General features: G+C 36.3%; 1 protein-coding gene across 7 annotated transcripts in view; it reads right to left on the bottom strand.

Annotated features, from left to right (window-relative positions):
• Positions 1-5,504: 5,504 nt before the first annotated feature.
• Positions 5,505-21,581, bottom strand: part of DGKH (diacylglycerol kinase eta) — a 203,389-nt gene continuing 187,312 nt past the window's right edge. For all 7 annotated transcript variants that reach the window (XM_054446619.2, XM_063650787.1, XM_063650784.1 and 4 more), the window contains one exon: positions 5,505-19,343. In XM_054446619.2, the coding sequence (XP_054302594.2) occupies positions 19,254-19,343 (90 nt within the window). In that variant the 3' untranslated portion in view covers positions 5,505-19,253. The remainder of the gene's footprint in view (positions 19,344-21,581) is intronic.

Below are 21,581 nucleotides of genomic sequence, written 5' to 3'. Positions count from 1 at the left end.
TGTATCTAAACATATCTAAACAGAGAAAAGGTAAAGATATAAAAGATATCTACAGTAAAAATATAAAATATAAATATATATTATATATTATTATATATTACAAATAATATATTATGTATTATGTATTCTATAAATTATTACATTAAAACTATAAATTATTTTATATTATATTAAATATTAAACAATATAATTTAAATAATTATTAAATAATTGTATAAATATATATTATTTAATTATAAATTATATATAAATTATATATTATACTATATGTATATCTATATTTTATATATATATATTTTTTGAGATGGCGTCTCGCTCTGTCACCCAGGCTGGAGTGCAGTGGCACCATCTCAGGTCACTGCAACCTCTGCCTCCCGAGTTCAGGTGATTCTCCTGCCTCAGCCTCCCGAGTAGCTGGGATTACAGGCATGTGCCACCATGTCCAGCTAATTTTTATATTTTTGGTAGAGACAGGGTTTCACTATGTTGGCCAGGCTGGTCTCGAACTCCCGGCCTCAAGTGATAATGCCTGCCTGGGCCTCCCAAAGTGCTGGGATTACAGGCTAAAGGTACATCTGTATAGGACACTTAATTCATGAATGGAGCTTATGGGACTGGAAGTTGCCTTGGGTGAGTCAGTGAGTGAATGGCGAGTGAATGTGAAGGCCTAGGGCATTACTTTCCACTACTGTAGACTTTATAAACACTACACAGGCTACATTGAATTTATTAAAATATTTCTCTTTCTTCAATAATAAATATTAGCTTACTGAAACATTTTTACTTTGTAAACTTAACTTTTTGACTCTTTTGTACTAACACTTAGATTAAAACACAAACATATAGTTATACAAAAGCTTTTCTTTCTTTATATCCTCAATCCATAAGCATTTTTCTATTAAAATTGTTTTTGTTTTTAACTTTTTTACTTTTTAAACTTTTTTAAAAAAAACCTAAACCACAAAACACATTAACCTAGGCCTACACAGTTTCAGGATCATCAGTATCACTGTCTTCCACCTCCACATTTTGTCCCACTGGAAGGTCTTCAGAACAAAAACATGCATGAAGCTGTCATCTCCTATGATAACAATGCCTCCTGAAGGACCTGCCTGAGGCTGTTTTATAGTTAACTTTTTTTTCTTTCAATAAGTAGAAGGAGTACACTCTAACATAATGATAAAAAGTGTAGATCCGGGCACAGTGGCTCATGCCTGTAATCCCAGCACTTTGGGAGGCCAAGACAGGCAGATTGCTTGAGATCAGGAGTTTGAGACCAGCCTGGCAAATATGGTGAAACCCCATCTCTACTAAAAATACAAAAATTAACAGGGCATGGTGGTGCACACTTGTAGTCCCAGCTACTCAGGAGGCGGAGGCAGGAGGATTGCTTGAACCCAGGAGGCAGAGGTTGGAGTGAGTCGAGATTATGCCATTGTATTCCAGCCCAGACAACAGAGCAAGACTGTCTCAAAAAAAAAAAAAAAAAAGTATACATAGTGTAGGAAATATATAAACCAATCAGTAACATATTCATTTACTGTCATTATTAAGTATTATGTATTGTATGTAATTGTGTGTGTTATATGGTACTTTAATATGACTGGCAGCAGAGTAGGTTTGTTTACACCACAAACATGAGAGTAATGTGTTGTACTACAATGTTGTGATGGCTATGAGGTAACTAGGCGACAGGAAGTTTTCAGCTTCATTATAATCTTGTGGGACCACGGATATCTATATGGTCATATATGTGGTCCACTGTTATCTGAAACACCGTTATAAAGCACATGACTGCATGTGTGTGTATATACATACACACATTCATATATATTTATGTATATTGGGGAAAATGTATTTCTCACCACGGGGAGCAGTCAAAAAAAGCTTGAAACAAATTAAATGATATCTCAGATCGCTTTCATTTGTGGCCTTCCTCTCAGTTGCGGGGGTGCTACAGCAGCATGGATTAGGGTGCGCGGGAGGCCTGCGTGGGAGAGAAGCTATGCGGAGAGCATACTTTACCTGACTCACTGTGTTCTTGTGCTGCCTTTTATTTCATAAATCAGTATCGCTCCTCTAAGAAAGGGTAGTGCTCCAATGCCCACATTCATCCAAAATGTCGTTGCCAGAAGTAGACCCAACTCCAAGGGTGTGAGGGTGTTTCAAATGGGGCTAATAACAAACTCACGGGGTTGGTATAAGGATTCAATGTAGATATAGTACCTCAAACTAATAAGTGTTATACACTGCTATGACACTATATATTTGCCTGTATTCTCTTTCTTTTTTTTTAATAGAGATGAGGCCTCACTATATTTCCCGGGCTGGTCTCAAACTACTCCTGGGCTCAAGCGATCCTCCTCCCTTGGCCTCCCAAACTGCAGGGATTACAGGTGTGAGCCACCACACCCAGCCTTGTAGTCTCTCATTCTTGTGGCTGGTATCACCATCCCAGGCTTGCTTTGGGACAAGCTCCATTATGTTGCCAACCATACTACCAATTGTTACATTTTGTGAATGTACTGGTGGTGGCACAACAACTAATGGAGACAAACACCAAGGCCACAGTAGGACAGGAAAGATGGGGTTCAGATCCTTGGATTGCTTGGATGATTCTTGATTTCCACATTAGAAAAATCTATTGTATTTAGATTTCCTGGTGAAAATTCTAACTTGCTAGTACTATAACCCATTAGCTGCCAAGAGTTATGGCTATGTAAACACACTGCTACTTTTTAAAGAATTAGGATATATAATACAATTAGCATTTTAAAATAAAAGTAATTTAGTATGATGATTCAGCTAGCCCTTCAGAATCAGGCAGTGCCTCAGGGTCATGATGTAGATGGCTCACGCCTGTAATCCCAGCACTTTGGGAGGCTGAGGCAGGCGGATCATAAGGTCAGGGGTTTGAGACCAGCCTGGACAATATGGTGAAAACATGTCTCTACTAAAATTAAAAAGTTAGCCAGGTGTGTTGGCGCGTGCCTGTAGTCCCAGCTACTTGGGAGGCTGAGGCAGGAGAATCCCTTGAACCTGGGAGGCGGAGGTTGCAGTGAGCCGAGTTCATGCCACTGCACTCCAGCCTGGGCAACAGAGTGAGACTCCATTTCAGAAAAAAAAAAAAAAAAAAGTATTGGCTAGTAGTGACCCGCTTTTAAAGGGTGTGGATAACCAACTTATTTGGAGTTTAAATTCTGGCTCATTTATTTCCTAATTCGGTTAGGACTCTGCATATTTTGCCTTTACATATGATCAATTGCATTCAATCTATAGGTGAAAGAGACCTCAAGGTGATCTGGTCCTCTGATCTGATGCTTAAATTACTTCTGATTTATTCAACAAATAGATAATGTGCACATACCACACGCTAAGCACTATTCCGTGCATTGGGACAGCGTCATGAAAAAAATCCTTTCCCTCATGGAGTTCACATTCTCAAGGGTCAACAACCGTCAAGTGTTGGTAGCCTCTGTTTCAATCTCTCTATCAAAGGAGATCTCATTTTATGAGATAATCCAGTGCATCTTTAGATAATCAGTTTTTGCTGCCAATTTCACTTGCTTGTCTCATTAAGAACTAATAATGCAAGCCCACTTCTCCATGACAGTCCCTCAGATATCTGAAGGCAGTTCTCATGTCCAACCTCATTTCCCACCCCTACCCCCAATCCCTGCCCCTGGATGTTCTCTTTTCCAAGCTAAGAATCCTCCAGTCCCTCAAGCATTCCTTCTGGGTCAGCTTCTTGCCCCACTTTCCTCTGAAGGTGATAAGATTGTGTATGTTGTTCTTAAGAGTGCCTTGTTAGACTTAGTGGCAAACTACTGGATTATTGTTTCTCAGTGCTAGATACACTCCTGACACTCTGCTCAGTGATGCTGGCATTGGGCTCTGCGATCGGCACTGCTGCTTTGCCAGCAGCTTTCCTGCAGAAGAAAAGAGGACTTGCTCTTTCTGTTTTGCTCATTGTTGCTGCCAGTGTCTCAGGGGCACTGGTTCTTACCCTGGCAGAGGCAGCTGCCTTCATTCATTCTCCGGCTTCTTCCTCTGGCATTCCTAGAACCACCATCAGGAGAGCACCCCCTTCTCAGAGGTTTGAATCCCAGTTCTGTGGGGCTCCTTTTCTAAGTTCCTAAGGATCTTTCTGGATAACTTCATCTTCTCTAAAGGCTTCAGCCCATATGGCAATGACTCTCAGATCTGTATTTCCCTCCCATACCTCTCTCCAACATGATGTATCCCATAGACAGTCACCTTGAAACCATGATGGCTGAGTCTGAACTTGAATTTCATGCTTCCCTTTTCAGTTATCAGAAACCTGGGATTTGTTATGTTTCTTCTCTCCTCCTCATCCATCCACAGTCAATCTCAAGTACAGGCCATTTACACCTGAGTATTTCTGAGATCTGTTCCCTTCTTTCCATTTCCACAAAAACTGCACTGAAGAAGTCCCTTGCTATTTCTCACCCAAACTTCTTTCATAACCTGTAACTGATCTCCCTGTCCTCTGCTCTCTTCACGTCAATCCCACCAACAGAAGTCATGGATTTGGCCACGGCTCAAACCCAGTTGCTTAGTTCCGCCCTTGCCTACTCCAGTTCCACCTTCTATCTCTCCCTTATGTTTCAGCAACAGCATGTTTTACCCTCCATGCTGCTTGCCTGTCTTTGCTTGCACTGTCCTCTCTGCCTTTCTCACACACGTACTTCACCTGGCTAATGTAAGATTCGACTTAATGTCCCCTATCCAGGAAGGTGCCCCTGAACTTTCTCTACCTCTGCCCTTCCTTTGTCCTCCCCTATACTTGGTGGCATATTTTTTATCACTGCACGTAACACTCTGTGTTACAATACTCTTTCTTCCTCACCAGACAGTGATTTTAAAGGGCTATTCACAGATCATTACCACTAGAGACAACACTTGTCATGCACTGGGCTTTTAACAAGTGGTTTTTTGGGGGAAGTGAACTTTAAGGAATCATTACTATAAACGTAAACCAAATTATGTTCTTACAATCAAGAATTCCTTTACCAGATGCAAGACTACTCAGCAATAAGAAGAAATGAACTATCAATACACACAATTTAGATGAATCTCCAGGGAATTATTCTAGAGTGAAAAAAAATCACAACTGTATGATTCCATTAATGTAATATTCTTGAAATGATAAAAGTATAGAAGTGGTTGCCCGGGGTTAAGAAGTGTGTGAGGGCAAGAGGGAAGTAGGTGTTCCTATAAAAGGGAAACATGAGGGATCTGTATTATGGGTCCTTGTGGCGACAGAACTGTTCAGCATTGTGACCTTATGCATCTCAATGTCCTGGTTGTGATACTGTACTACAGGTTTGCAAGATGTTACCTTTGCAGGGGGAAATGGGTAAAGGGTACATGAGCTCTGTCTGTATTATTTTTTACAACTGCATGTGAATCTACAATTATCTCAAAATTAAAAGTTTAATTTTAAAAAAGATTTCCCACCAGAAACAACGTAGACTTCACACTTTCTTCAAATGCACTCTTTTTATTTGAGAAGGACGATCTCAAGGCAGTGCCCTTTGGGAAAGATGTCTTTCATCATCATGTACATCAGGATCAACCATTACTTTCAGCAAAGTACAAAAATACACACATCAGTGACTTCCATACAATAAATACATAATCATGCATCCCACAACAAAAGGCACCGAAAACTGGTCACTTAGTAGTCATAAAAATTACTAGCTACATTAACAAAGCCACCCAAATTATCTGTACAAGGAAATGTAACAATATATTCCAAAGGTGAAAACACATAAAACATCTTTAAAATAGTAGGCAATAAATATCTCAATTGTATATATTTTAAAAATTATGCCATTGTAAACAGCATGTAAACAAACAAAACTCACGTTGTCTTACCATTATTAAAAGTAATTAGAGCCAAAGTTATAACCTCTGCTCTGTCAGGTATATTTCACTGGCAAGTGTGCTAAGCAGTTAAAAGTTTCACTCTTTTCTGCAGCAAACAGAGCCCACTGTGTAATAAATAGATAGATATTATCTGCATCTTTCAGACACAAGCGCTTAGTTTCAAAACAGACTACCAAAATGTAGTAAATTCCTAACTATAAATAATATGGCAAGGCTAAATTTAAAATACTTTTTCCAATGTAAGGGACAAAAGGAACTATACTGTTGTGTTTTCAACATGATGATAAACAAGAGGCAAATGATTTCTGGTTATCTTTACTGCAAGACAAAATGAATGTGCTGAATGTCAGGGTAAAGTGTCCCATCTTTTGAGCCTCCTCCTTTTGTGGACCTTGTACAAAGTCAAACAAAGAGTAAAGCTGTATCACACTAAGAATTTTCTTTTGCTAGAGAACATAGAAATGGATGATACTTAATATTGATGGGAAACAATGATTTCAAAATATGCCTATCAAACTGTGAATATACATACAAGTCAGGTTTTTTCCATACTTACTGACAATAAAGATACAGTTTTTTCCTTCTCATGAAGGAACCCTATTGCCTAACCATCCATAAATATCTAGAGAATTTTTTATAACTAAAAATATTTTTGTTTCACCTATATGTTAGTGCCTCATGGCACACAAGTACTAGTAATATTTACTATATGCTTAGATACATATGCTACCTGTTAAATATTATTACCGCCTACTCTTCATTCAAAATAATCAAGGAAACATCAACCCACATCTTCAAATGGAGCCTCTGAAGTATACCAGAAAGCATTACTTTTTCCCTTCTACTGTGGGTTTACCATGCACAGCTCTTATATATTTTGGTGTGTGTGTCATCAAAAGGCATATATGCCTTCCTAAAATAAACTTTAAATGTGAGTTCACATTCTACAGATCTATCAGTCACTGGGATCACATGTACAGCTGTGGAAATAGGATTGATGAAATATGTACTTGACAAAACAGTCAAAATTATTGGTGGCTGACACAAAAATATAAAAATTGTGGACATAAAAATGGGATTACCTCTTTATGATAAAATAATTTGGTTAGTTTTTTTGGGTGGAAGGAGACTCCTCTCTGAAGTAACCTGAAAAACACTTGGTTTATAAAAGTCCTCCTAATACCTTAAACAGACTGTGGAAAAATAACTGTGAAAACAAACTTGGACTCTACCAGACGGGAGCTTTGTCTTATTTTATTTGTATCCCCAGAATCTAATTCAGTGCCAAGTATAGAGCAGGTAGAAAAGTCTATCAAGTGAATGAAGGAACAGGGCATTTCAGTTAATTACAATTATTTTGATTTTTTTTTTTTTTTTTTGAGACAGAGTCTCACTCTGTTGCCCAGGCTGGAGTGCAGTGGTGCAATCTCGGCTCACTGCAACCTCCACCTCCTGGGTTCAAGCAATTCTCCTGCCTCAGCCTCCCGAGTAGCTGGGATTACAGGTGTGCATCACCATGCCTGGCTAGTTTTTGTATTTTTAGCAGAGACGAGGTTTCACCATGTTGACTTGTCTCCAACTCTTGACCTCAGGTAATCCACCCACTTCGGCCTCCCAAAGTGCTGGGATTACAGGTGTGAGCCACCACGCCTGGCCCTGATATTTAATTTTAGAAATTATTAACTTGGAAAAGCTTTCTGTGTTAGCCTTTATGAGTATTTGGTGATATGGTAGAAAGGCTTTATCTAATCCCAAAGAAAAACAGGCCCATAGGTAATAGTTTTTATTTTTAGTCTTTATATTCTATAGAGGGTGATAATAGTCACAAGCCTTCTTACATTTACATTAAAATAATAACTCTAAATAACCTGAAATCACACAAACTCAGTCTATTTCCCCCAAGCTGAATACTATTTAAAAATTCCACCATCACTATTGCTTTTGATTCTTTCTGAAGTCTCATTATTGTCTATAGGTAATCAGTATATGTATTTATGTGGACTGTATACACTAAATGTCTATAAAAGAGAAAGATGATCTTTAGGGCATATTTACGAATTACAAATAAGAGTTTGGCAGTTATGTGAAATTTTAGAAGCCTCATTTTGGGAAACAAGAATTCTGATTTGGCCAATATTTCTGATTTACAGCTAACAGATGATTATTTTTCACAAAACAACTGCTCTTCCTTGCTATTTATCTTCTGTTGGTTTGCCCAGAGTGCACACATGCTCCTGAATGCACACTTACCTCATGTGGACTTTCATGTGGAATTCTAAGCCTTTGTTTGTGAAAGTACACAAATATAGAGAAGTTCGGGTTTTATATTACCTTCATTCAAAAATATTTATCAAAGCCCTATTATGTGTAGCTAGACACTGAGAATACAAAGGGGAAGAGAGAAATTCAGTGGAAGAGACAGGTTGTGTGTGTGTGTGTGTAATTGAAATGTTATGTTATTTTAACAGAAAAAGTTTCAATATACTATAGGCATGGAGGAAATACCTGCCTAGGGAAGTCAGGTAGGGTTTCACAGAAAGTTAAATTTGAACTGAGTCTTGAACATGTTCATCTATGGCATGTGATTATGCCAAGGCACTAAGTCATAAGTAGTTCCAAATTCCTGGATTACAAAAGTCAACAGACGGAAGGTTGGTGAGGATACTAAAAAGGAAGAAAGAGGCGAGGTCACAGACACTAACTCATCTTGCTTAGGAGTTAGTTTGCTATTCTGTAATTTATAAAAAAAAGAGCCTACTTAAGAATTTTTAGCAAATTTGTTTGAGAGAGACCACTCTGGTGGCAAAGAGTGAAAGTAGAAAAACTAGTTGCTGAAAAAAAAAAAAAAATCTACGGCAAAAGCACAGGAGTGAAAAATGGTGAGAGTTTGTATGATGAAGGCCTGAAAGGCAGCAATGAAATCAACACTTTACTGCAACTAATAAGAAACACAGCATGAAATGAGAATTCAACTTTTGACATAATCAAAAAATGAAATATGCAACTGCATACTGAAAAAAATTGATGCAGAAAATGCTCTTGCTTACAAAATCCAAAGCCAAGATTAAGATCAAGCATTTGTGTTATTCCATACTTTATGAGTTTCTTGGCAGAAGAACCTAATTTGCATACTGTTGCTATGAAAACTGTCATCTTTCAAAAGCTTTCTGAAAGCTTTTCAAGTAAAAGGAGAGAAAACAAAAGAACTGTTCAAGTTTGCAATTCTCTCATCCTCATAGTTATGTATATTTTTTAAAACCCTGCACAATTATAATCTGTAAACAGAGCATGTTCTAATTAAAATTATAATTAATTTCAATTATACTAAGGTCACCTGTATGTCAGGTCATTATGGGAAGCAAATTCCCAGAAAAACAATTTCTTCCAGTCACTGTACCAAATCATTCTGGATTAATCATTTAGAGATCTATCATCATGAAAATTAAGTTGTGTCATTAAGACAAATCAAAATTCCATGGTGATGAACTCCAATCTTTTCCCTGCATCATATAGCATTCCAACATTTTTGGGGCAATGAGATGCAACAGGAGCTCCAAATTATCATATTATACTATAATAAATACCAGATTTAGCAAAGAAACCTTTAGGTCAAGAATCAGACAGTGACAGAATTCAAATGTCATGTAAAAATCAAGTCATCGTTCACTGACTCTCATGTATAACTAATATAATGATTTTAACTAGGTTATTCTACTTTCTAATTTAATTCCCTTAATCATACCCAGAGTTCCACTAATTAATAAAGACAATCTCTAGTTTAGTTTCTTTATGGGAAGTTTTGGAAGTACTTTGCATGAAAGAATCCCATTCCACAGTCAGAGAACGCAGTCAGTGATCCATGCTCTGGATTAAACATTCAGAACTCAGTACAGACAAAAGAACATCACATACTCCATCTTTTTAACTACTGGTTTAAAGAGACATTTTCCTCTTTGGGGAATTAAACTAAGAAAAGATATGAAGGACTTTACTTTAAAAAATATATATTCACATCTTTAAAATTGTCGTTTGGCTTAAGTATTGAAAAAATGAAACTATTCAAAATTTTTGAAGATTTTAGAAGTGAGTTTTGGCCTATCCTAAAATGAATAATATGAACATGTAATATAACAGATGAAAATACTCATATTCTACTCTGGTACAAATGCTACTAATTTTAACTTTACTTTCATTTTTAAATTGAACATCAGGGATATCAATTTGAACTTCTAATTTCTAACCTCACTGTCTGGGAAGTCTATCTTCATATCTAAAATGACCGTGGGAAAGAAATTGTAAAATTAGGTATGATTCATACTTATATAATTCCTTTAGTAAAAGAGATGTTACCAAGTACTAACAACTGATAATATTGTGTGCCATTTCTAACTGGGGACACCAAGTCACCAAAACATAACTTGTAGAAAGGACACAATGAGCCAATGCCAAAGTCAGTTACAGAACTTGATAAACCTAAACCATGTTCCTATCTCTAGGTATTGTGAATTTCAGTAATTGTTTTGTTGTTTCAGTGAAAGGAAAAAATCCATTTAGCAATTATCATTGCTAATACTTAGCAAATTTAAGAAAGGCTTAGCAAGTTTAAGAAAATCTCCTTGGTCTGCAGGGTATGGTCTGATCCACATTTACTGGTGTTTTTCTATAGGAACCAGCTAAGTGTGTCTGACTAGTTCTCCAGACATCAATCACTGAGATGAGAAAGCACAGATATTTGCCCCATATCATAAACCCTTGTGTGGACTCCACCAAATGTCTTGAATGATTAGGTCATCCGAACTACCTTCTTACTGACTTCTAAATTTCAACAGTAGGATGTGCTCCCTGAATTCACTAGTTATGCTAAGATCTAGATACAGTCTCGGACTTTATCAATGTGATATTTTTTGTTTTGTGGGGGTGTGCTCAGCACACTATACAGCTCACATGTGCTTTGTGTTTCTATCATATAAGGTGAAAGAAATTTATGTTCAAACTATTTGTTCCCAAATCTTTGCCAAATTACCAACTCAAGTTCCTTTTTCCTATAATTTCCATGTAATTTCTCTCACCAGTTTTCTTTTTTTCCCCACTTCCAATAACTGCTTGTGCAACAGTAAAATTAATATAAAACTCTTTGCCTTTAAAATTATAGTAAATTAATTATTAGTCTCCTATGAGTTCTTAAATAGTACACAATACATCAACCACTAACACTGTAACATAGAAGAAAACAGTTAAAGTTAGGGCTTATTAAAGTAATTTTCTTTGGTAAATTCCTGCTTCACATTAAGTCAAAACAGTTTTTTCTTCTTCCTTGAAAACATGTGTTTTATTCTGTGTGGTATGTTGTGCCATTATGTTTTAAATTTTTAGCTTTTTAAACAGTTAAATTGAGAGTAATTTTAAATAGAAATAATTCAAACAATTAAAATCTCACTGACTTGACAGAAACAAACAATTATCCATAACGGTTACTATCCCAGAACCAAATGCAAACATATGTTAAAAATATCCACCCTGGAACCAAGAACTGCTAGATATGTGATATTTTGGGGGGTTCAAAATTCTTTTTTTTTTTCCCCCGAGACAGTCTCGCTCTGTCGCCCAGGCTGGAGTGCAGTGGCGTGATCTTGGCTCACTGCAACCTCCACCTCCTGGGTTCAAGCAATTCTCCTGCCTCAGCCTCCCGAGGAGCTGGGATTACAGGCACCCACCACCACGCCTGGCTAATTTTTGTATTATGTTGGCCAGGCTGGTCTCGAACTCCTGACCTCAGGTGATCTACCTCCCTCGGCTTTCCAAAGTGCTGGGATTACAGGCCTGAGCCATGGCGCTCAGCCGTGGTTCATGATTCCTAACGTTCATTTGAATGTCATATTGGCAGTACAATCACTGAGATCTCTCTTCAACTAAAACTGAGAATTGGCTACAGAAAATAAGTTGTGACATGAAGATAAAATACATACTGGCAAAATATAACACACTGAATCCCTTGGCTACATTAAATCCTTAATATTGGTGATTTCATTTTGGCTTTATATTTTAAAAAAATATTTATTTTAAACATGAAACTTATTTTTTTTAACAAAGTGTCTATTACTATTCCGCTATCTATTATAGTAAAGAATACAGTTTTTTAAAAGGAAAATAGTTGGGCATCTGTTTGACAGAAATGAGTACTTCAAGTACATAAGTAAATCATCAACAGAACTATACACTCTAAGCAACAGCAGTAAAAAGGAAAAGAGCTAGAATATGTATTTCATATAAAGCTTAAATTTCACAACATAATAAATAAATGCACTGATTTATACAACATGTGGAAACCTTCTTTTGATGATTACAAGTAATACTGTCTGTTACTGACTTTGCTGATACCAGCACTGCCTTACATAGAGAAATCCAAAGGTAAAATTCTTGCCCCTAATGCCACAAAATATACAAAGCTTTTATATTTGTTATTAAATATTTTGTCTGCCAAAAATCCTGCAAACTAAAATACATCTTGGCAGTTTGAATAGCCAGCATAATTTTTCTGATATAAAAAGATAAGAAAAATTTTAATATGAAAATTAATAACAGCAAAAGGAGAAACCTGTTGTATAAATAGACATTTTAACATAAAAGTGAGATTTATCTCACTTAAGAGGAAGAAAAACATTCGATACAACTTACTTGAAGATTTGAAAATAATTATATTTTCCCAGCTCTAGATAAATATATTACTTGAATCTACTAGTCATCTTCAATATACAATATATAACTCACAAAACTGGGAATGTTATAATACCAAAACCTTTCACAGCACTAGTTACCAGTTACCAGAACTGTTAGAAATATTTAGCTACATATCAGCTTAATACTTGGTATACAGAAATAGATATGGCTAAGCTGTGGGAAACAATAGTGCAATCAAACATTAAGGACCACAAAATATATTCTTTTTCCTTTTTAGTTTGTATATATAACTGCATTATCCTACCTTAATGGCATTATCAACTGAGTATGAAACTTCTTTATTTTAATGCATTTTAAAAGTAACACTTTTTTAGGTCTGGTTAATTCACTTTTGAAATGCAGTTCCTATGAAATACCCAGACTATTTATAAAATCCTATGCAATGAATAACTTGTAGCTAAAATGAAATATTTTATGTGAAGTTTTTATTAACTTTTAAGTAGTAGCTTGGTTTTCATTTTTCCAACTAAAACTTGGAAGTGCATAAAAAACTAAGAGAGTATATACATAATGTAAATAGAATATCTTAGTTACATGGAGGGAATTAATCTGTTCACCTATATTATGTAATATGGAGTTTATCATGAACAGAGTTTAACAGTCTCAGTCTGAGTTACTCTGTTAAACTTCTTTTCCTAAAAATATCAGAAATAATTATACAAACAGGTACAGTCCAGCTGTCTTTGATCTCTCTGTTCTCTACAATGATAAAACTTTATAGTTTTTCTTCTAACATAAATGTCTCCAAACAAAACTTGGAAAGAAATAATAAAGAGAAAATAAGATAAGAAAAAATTAATGCTTTGTGTATTATAAAAACCAATAATCATCACATTTTAAAAGTTGCAGTTACTTCTTTAGGAAGGCCTCCTACTACAAAGGCATCATATTACTGACTTAACACAGAGATTGCTATACAAAAGTCAATCAGGGGATGCCATAGAAGAGACAAGCCCCAGACGTCATGGCACTGGGGCAGGCAGTGAGAGGAGAGAAACCCATGGCAACCAAGTGCTGTGGGGACTGCTCTGGGAGGCTATTCTATTGGCTAACAATTACTAGTGGAGGAATTTTCACTTCTCACTCTTCATTTTGGCTGATCTAAAGAATTTGGTGTTTTAAAACTGCCACTTGTATTATCAAACTTCAAACCCACTCTTATCCAACTTACATCTGAGAGATGTAGGATGAGTTAACTGGAGTGGGGCGTAGAGGGGGCAGACAGGAGAGATCCTAAATGTCAAGGTTGAGAGATGCATTGTTTTTACAGCTTAATTAAGGGCTATATCCTTAAAGAATTCATATCCATAGAGCATCAAAGTCCACTATGTTGACAGCCCAGTTGGAGATAAAAGATGCTTTACTTTAGAAGTGCTGTATAGTGGCAGCCCCTACAACTTTCTAAGTCATAGCTCTGCATGAATATTTTCTTCCTTGATTCCTGTTAAAAATAAGTTCCATGAAGACAAAAATATTGTCCTCTTTATTAATAAAAATCAGCTAAAGTATCTCTAGGCAATTGTGTTTTGGTACATTATATCAATATGTAAAAGTTATTAAGAGAAGGATTCCTGACAATAAGTCCCACTGGGAAAAATCTTACTATAGAATTAAGTAAAATGTTATTTGGGGGTCAAGAATATGAAATATTATTTTTCAGGCACTATTTTAAGGAATTATTAACCATGTGAACATCAAGATAAGTGAGCGTAAGGAAAACAGATCTAAATCTAGCAAAGCATGCATTTTTAGAAGGCTTAAATGAGATTAACTTGCAATCATCTTGGTTCATTCCCTTTCTTTCTGTTTTTGCATGACTAACAATTCATTCAGTGTGTGTGTACTGCTATGTGTCCTCATGCATGAGCTATGTCAACAAGGACAATCTGCTGATAAGAGAAAACGAAAATGTACAAGTTGTAGGAGACTAAACATGGTTTTAACTTATCTCAGTACGTATTTTTCCGAAATGTTCCCCGTGATTAAGTTGTGAACAAATGAACATGCCACATGTCAACAAACTGAGCAAACGCAGATTGTTAGTGACTTAGAGGTGGAGGGAGGGCTAGAGAGAGGCCAGCTGTGTTGGTCTGCCAATCTCCTGTGTCCCACATTGGCTACCAAAATACAACCACTGGATAGGTAGGGCTATCTAGAACCAGAATTAGGAATAAGGATTGAGAAGAAAACTCAGCAAGGGTGATGAATGAGTTTCAGCTCATTGCTGGAATTAGTGGAAGAATGAATAGGGAACAGTAGATGAAGGAACAAGCTATTCCGGGGACCTTTTGAAGCCCTCGGACCTCACATCCCTAATAGCTAAGGAAGGATAAAATGGATGTAGGCCAGTGCTAATCGTTCGAGAAATTTTGCTAAAGGAAGATTTTGATTCAGTAGATCTGAAGTGGACCTGAAATTCTGCATTTCTGTAAGCTCCCAGGTAATATTGATGCTGCTGGCCCATGGATCACATTTTGAGTAGCAATGATCTACACCAGTGCTGTCCAATAGAATTTTTGCAGTGATGGAAATTTTCTACACCTGTACTGTCCACTATGGTTACTGAACACTTGAAATGTAGTTAGTGCAATTGAGAAATGGAATTTCTAATTAAATTAATTTTTTTTAAAGAGTAGAGGTCTTGCTCTGCTGCCCAGGCTGGAGGGCAGTAGCACGATCATGGCTCACTGCAGCCTTGAACTCCTGGTCTCAAGCAATCCTCCCACCTCAGCCTTCAGAGTAGCTGGGACTACAGGCGCATGCCACCATGCCTAGCTAGTTAAAAAAATTTTTTTTCAGAGACAGGGTCTCACTATGTTGCCGAGGCTGGTCTCAAACTCCTGGCCTCAAGCCATCTTCCCTCCTCAGCCTCCTGAGTCACCGGAATTACAGGCTTGTGCCATTGTGCCTGGCTTAATTAAATTACATTTAAATTTAGATAGCCACATGTAGCTACAATATCGGACAGGATAGATCCAGACATTCATGGGTCATTTCTTGTCAGCAAGAACAATATATATCACAGTCCCAAATGATCTAATCCATCAATTCATTTAGATTATCTAGCAAGTATCCTTTTACAGAACGCAAACTGTAAAATTAGTGTCTTTAAATTGTTTTCTTCCTAACACTTAGTTAAATGACCCACCATGTATGCTTAAGCGAGAAATGAAAGGGGTCATTTTGTAGTGGGCTAATTGAAGGGGAAAGGAAAGTAGAAGACAGTGAGAATTTCAGCAACCATGATTATATTGGGTATTGGGAAAATGAAGAGCCAGAATGTAGGAAAGAAACTCAGAAAGGGAGGTGAAGAGACACTGAAGAGAAATATTGCATACTCAGGAATTTTATTTAGGTCTTATTCTGTCCCTTTCCTCCTTTAAAAGCAAGTTCTTCCTCAGGAAATGGAACTGAAAGAAAATATATTCTGGCTGATAGCCTCCCCTTCCCTGCCCTCCCACCAGCCCCGATCCTCCAGGTGAGGAACAGCCTATCAGGGAGAAGAGGTGACAATTCCAGCCATTACAGTGATTGCAGTCAGGTGCAAGTGGGAACTTCTCACCCCAGCTCATGCATGGATCAAAGCACAGAGGCCCCATCCCACTCCCCAAAGCTGTGATCTGATCCCATGGAGAAGCTCTTCCCTACTTTTTATTTTTTTTGGTAACCCCATCTGCTATAAGAAGAGGAATTATTTATGATACTGACAAGAGCCTAAGGAGGCTCTGAAGACCCCCTCCTGGAAACAGGTGTCAGTGAAGTCATTTGGGCCCCGCACAGCCATGCATAGACAAAGCATACAGAGAAAATTGCTCTCATTTAACAAAAAGTATATCCAAATTGTCATTTTATAGAATTTCCCTCATCCAAAGCCATTTGCAGGAAAATTCTAGCTAATTAAGGATTCCATTAAGAGACTCAGGCTCTACCAACCGAGCTAGCCAGAAATGCACTGTAGGATTCCATTAACTGAGACTTTACAGCATATACAAAAGATGTTACCTATGAGTGAAAAGCTCACCAAACAAACAAACAAAAATTCAATCCTTCACATCACACTCTTAAATTTGGGACACGTCATAGCTAGACTCTTTTCTATTAGCAAAGGGGAATGGGGGATGAAAATCAATATAGATATTTATATTAATACATTATTTATGCTAGAGTTCTTCCCCTTCTTTCCCTCACATTTCCTTTTTTTAGTAGAGATGGACAGAGATTTGTAATGTCAGAGAGTTCTGGGAACCTGGCACCTCCTGTTTGGTTGCACAGGAAAGTGTTCACAGGAGCAGGACAGCACTTAGGTGGGACTATCAGAGGGATTGAAAAAGGAGACCTCTGACTTCATAAGTGCAGATATAATTAGAATAGTTGAGTAATTCATGACTATTTTTTTTTTAGATGGAGTCTTGCTCTGTCACCCAGGCTAGAGTGCAGTGGTGTGATCTCAGCTCACTGCAATCTCCATCTCCTGGGTTCAAGCAATTCTCCTGCCTCAGCCTCCCGAGTAGCTGGGATTACAGGTGCCCGCCACCACACCCGGCTAATTTTTGTATTTTTAGTAGAGATGGGGTTTCACTACACTGGTCAGGCTGGTCTCGAACTCCTGACCTCAGGTGATCTACCCACCTCAACCTCCCAAAGTGCTGGGATTACAGGCGTGAGCCACAGCACCCTGCCTCATGACTCTTTTTAAACTACTTGATATAACTGTCTTTGGAAAATTTCCATTTATTTACAACTTAGGTAAAATATATAGTCAGACATACTTGGTCAGGAATCCCTCAGGGTCATTTATTTTAAAGACATTAAAATTTTGTGATTTTTGCTAGTAGTTAATACCCAAGTTATAAACAAGAGTAAAGTGTCAAACAGTTAAACTCCTTTGATATAATTAAATAATATGCCTGACAATAGTTCATTTTAAATGCTCGCCTATTAGTATTTCTCTTTAAACACTGCAGAAATAATTGTCTAGAAAATATCAATGATGCCATATCACAAGATTATATGTATGTAGGTATATATATACACATATAAATGTATATGTGTATGTATGTATATATACACATATAAATGTATATGTGTATGTATGTATATATACACATATATGTGTATATGTATATATCTGTGTGTATATATATCTATTAAGCACCTAGCAGGCTACTTCATAAAAATTGTCACCACTGAGTCAGTACCCTGTTTATTTCTCTTATATACAAATTTTAAAATATTATAATTAATGTTTTGGTATATAATGGCTAAAGAAAGCTTATTCAAGGATATTTTTGTGACTTTTTGATACGTATGCCTTTGGCTTTCAAAGATTTGATCATTGTAATGTTGACTTCTAATAATACGCTACACTGAAGTAGAGTGGTTTAGAAAAAGGAAAATAATATCCACCTGATAAGAATTAAGAATTAAGTGAGATAATAATAATAACAACATAAAGCCCTTAAGAAAAAATTTAAATCTCTTCTGTTCGGAAGATCGTGTCAGAAGTCACTGTAGAGAGCAGGTGAGTCTGGGTTATCTGTCAGTATACAAATCTCAGTTGGGACCTCAGGGAATTCCTGGATATCAACACTTTACTATATTATAAATTCAAATAGAATATTAAATAATTATTAAATTGAAATTAAAAATTAGAAACAAAATGTGGAAAGTTTGGTTTGGAAAGCTGTAACAAGTTTTGTCAGGTAAGGGAGCACGTAATTTTATGAAAATATCCAGAGAATTTTCTTAACGTGCACGCCTACTGCTTATGATAGATTGAAATAAAACTGACTTGCATATGGTGTATATCATTTGTTGATTATGGCACAGACACACTTTCACAAAATTAGGTACAGAATATTTACGCAAAATTCCACATTAAAAAACAAAAAAGTGCAGTGCCCTTAGCCAACAAAAATGTACTTTAGTAATAAATTAAATCCCATTAACATTAAAACTGACATGAAAGCTATTTAAAGTGTTACAGTATTAGATGTGACATGCAAGAAAAAGAAAGACATTTCAGGCAAGAACATCGTGCATTAAGATTTGCATTCATTCATAGTATTGGAAAGGTTTTCAACATATTCTTTGACCACTAAGCACTAGGAGTTGGAGGTGATACCAATCTACATTCAAATCACAACTTAATTTATATTTTAGTTTCCTAACCTATGATTTTAAGAAAATGGCCAATGCCCCCCAGTAATGAAACCCAGGAAGTTTTAACCACATATTGTTATGCAGTTGCACAGTAGGAACATTCCATCAGACCAGACCTGTGGAAAGTAAACATTTTGCAATTCCACCGTTTAGACAATGCAATCGTCTCAGATTCCTCCTACCTTATTACTATTGTGAATATATTTGAACATGTCAGGTTTGCACAAAAAGAAAATGGCTTTGTGGAATGTATTGTTTGGCACAAAAATATTTTCTAATACCTCAAATCAAAATTTCACCCACAGCAAAATATCAAGCTACAGAGGTGCTTCAGTGGTGCTTACTTATCTATGCAGAAAACCACAAGAACAGCCACTTGCTTCCAAGGACTTTGTATTAAGTGGCAATAACTTCTCTTCCAAGGAATAGCACCAATATGATTACACCTCCGACTGTGGAGTGCTCCTCCCAAGCTCTTTAATTCCCTGGAGAATTCGCTTCACATGGCCCACTTTCGGTATCCCCAGGTCCTAAAATAAAAGAACGGAAAAAGGCAGAAAGAATTAAAAATGAAAGAAAAAACGCAGAAAGAAAATTTTAAAAATGAAAGAAAAGGAAAAAAGTTTATTGATAATAGAAAATTGGGGATTAAATATTTAACCAGCAAGAAACATAATTAGCATTCAGTTCATTCATTTTAGTTTATATTCAGTGATTCAGGAAGTGAAAGCCAGAAAAATTAGTTCATAAAACAAAAATAACCTGACACCAAAGAATTCCCAACTGGTACAAAAAAGAAAATCATATTCTACATAAACTCTTAACTGTGACATTCTCATAATTATACACAGTGGCTTTTGACTTCAAAAGTCAAAACCAATTCAGTTTCTTTCTTTCTCTTTCTTTCTTTTTTTCTTTCTTTCCTTTCGTCTCTCTCTCTCTCTTTCTTTTCTCTTTCTTTCTCTCTCTTTCTTCTTTCTTTCTTTTCTTTCTTTCTCTTCTCTCTCTCCCTCTCTCTCTCTCTCAAAGGCTCTTTTGGGATCTCTGAGAAAAAAATGATGCGGGACAGCAGGGCACCCACAATTAGTCCTAAGGCAACATTTCTTGTGCTAAAATATTAAATTTAAAAGTGAGACCTAATTCTAGAGAAAGATACCAGTACCTGCTACATAAATTTGAACTGTAAATGCATTTGCAGTTGCATTACAAGTCTTCGATTTGAGAGGAATATTTAATTTAAATAGTCTTTATACTTTGTAATGTATGTGTGTAAAAAATTACTTAAACATAATTATCTGTTGGTTGATGCTTTCCCTCAAAACACTATTGGCTCTTTTCTCTCAAAATTGTTATTCTTGCTTCTTAAAGAAACTTCTTATAAGTGCCAAGAATTCAATATTTAACTTTCAGAAACAGATGATGACTGCAGAGTGCGCACAGCAAGTACTTTGCAAATATTTGTTGCAGGAATAAATTAAACCTATCCAAGGATGAATAACTGCTAGTTATTCACTCTCTGAAAAACTAAAAGAAAGAGTTAAGGCCTCCAAATCCTAGCTTCTTTAAGTGAAAGGCATAGTCAGTTTGCTAATATGTGAAGTCAAACAACTTCTTCAAAAAAAATCGAAATATTTGAAAATTATTTAAAAAATGACTTCCAAAATGGCCTAAAAAATGGTTATAAAATAAAATAACTTCTCTGAGAAGATAAAGATTCCAAATATCCACCCTGTTTTGTAATTTATTTATTTTTCAACTTTTAAATGAAATAGATCAAACTGGTTTAAGTCTTCGGTCATTGTCTCTCTCTTTCTCCCCTTTACCCTTTAAGAGCTCTTGGAGTTCTTTAGCAGTAATGAATCCTTCTGGAAAATACTCTTTCCATAGCCAATGCTATTGTCAAACTTGAGATAATTTCAAGATATTTCATAAATATTTAACTGACTCAGAAAAATATTTTCTCCTATGACACAGGGCATCCAAAATTAGTCCTAAGGCAACTATACATTTCCTGAATATGTGCTAAAGTATCAAGCTTAAAAGCAAGGCCAAATCCTAGAGGAATATACCGATGCTTGCTACCTAAATTTGAAATGTACATGCGTTTACAGTCACATTTAGATTTTTTGAGTGGAATATTTAAATATCTTTACAGTTTGTGAAAACATAGGTATCCAACTACAAAATATATTTAAACATTAAATATTTTATTTTAGGCCATAAATACATTGTATTCTCAAGACTAAATCTTCTTTGGGGGAGGTAGAATCTATTTAGAATTAATATTTTGGTATAAAATGAGAAGAATGTTTTCCATAGAATTACATTAACTTCTTAGCTATACATTTTTTAAAATTAATTTCATTTAATTTTAAGTTCCAGGGTACATGTGCAGGATGTGCAGGTTTGTTACATAGGTAAAAGTGTGCCATGGTAGTTTGCTGCACCTATCAACTCATCACCTAGGTAGTAAGCCCCACAGGCATTCGCTATTTATCCTGATATTCTCCCCTCCTTCTGCCCCCACAACAGGACCCAGTGTATGTTGTTCCCCTCCCTGTGTCTATGTGTTCTCATTGTTTAGCTCCCACTTATAAGAACATGTGGTGTTTGGTTTTCTGTTCCTGTGTTCGGTTACTGAGGATAATGACGTCCAGCTCCATCCATGTCCCTGCAAAGGACATGATCCAGTTCCTTTTTATGGCTGCATAGTATTCCATGGTGTATATATACACCACATTTTCTTTATCCAGTCTACTATTTTTTGT

This window comes from Pongo pygmaeus, chromosome 14, assembly GCF_028885625.2.
Source record: "Pongo pygmaeus isolate AG05252 chromosome 14, NHGRI_mPonPyg2-v2.0_pri, whole genome shotgun sequence".
Taxonomy (NCBI): Eukaryota; Metazoa; Chordata; class Mammalia; order Primates; family Hominidae; genus Pongo; species Pongo pygmaeus.
The sequence above is the reverse complement of the archived record's forward strand: the minus strand, read 5'-3'. Positions and strand labels throughout refer to the sequence as shown.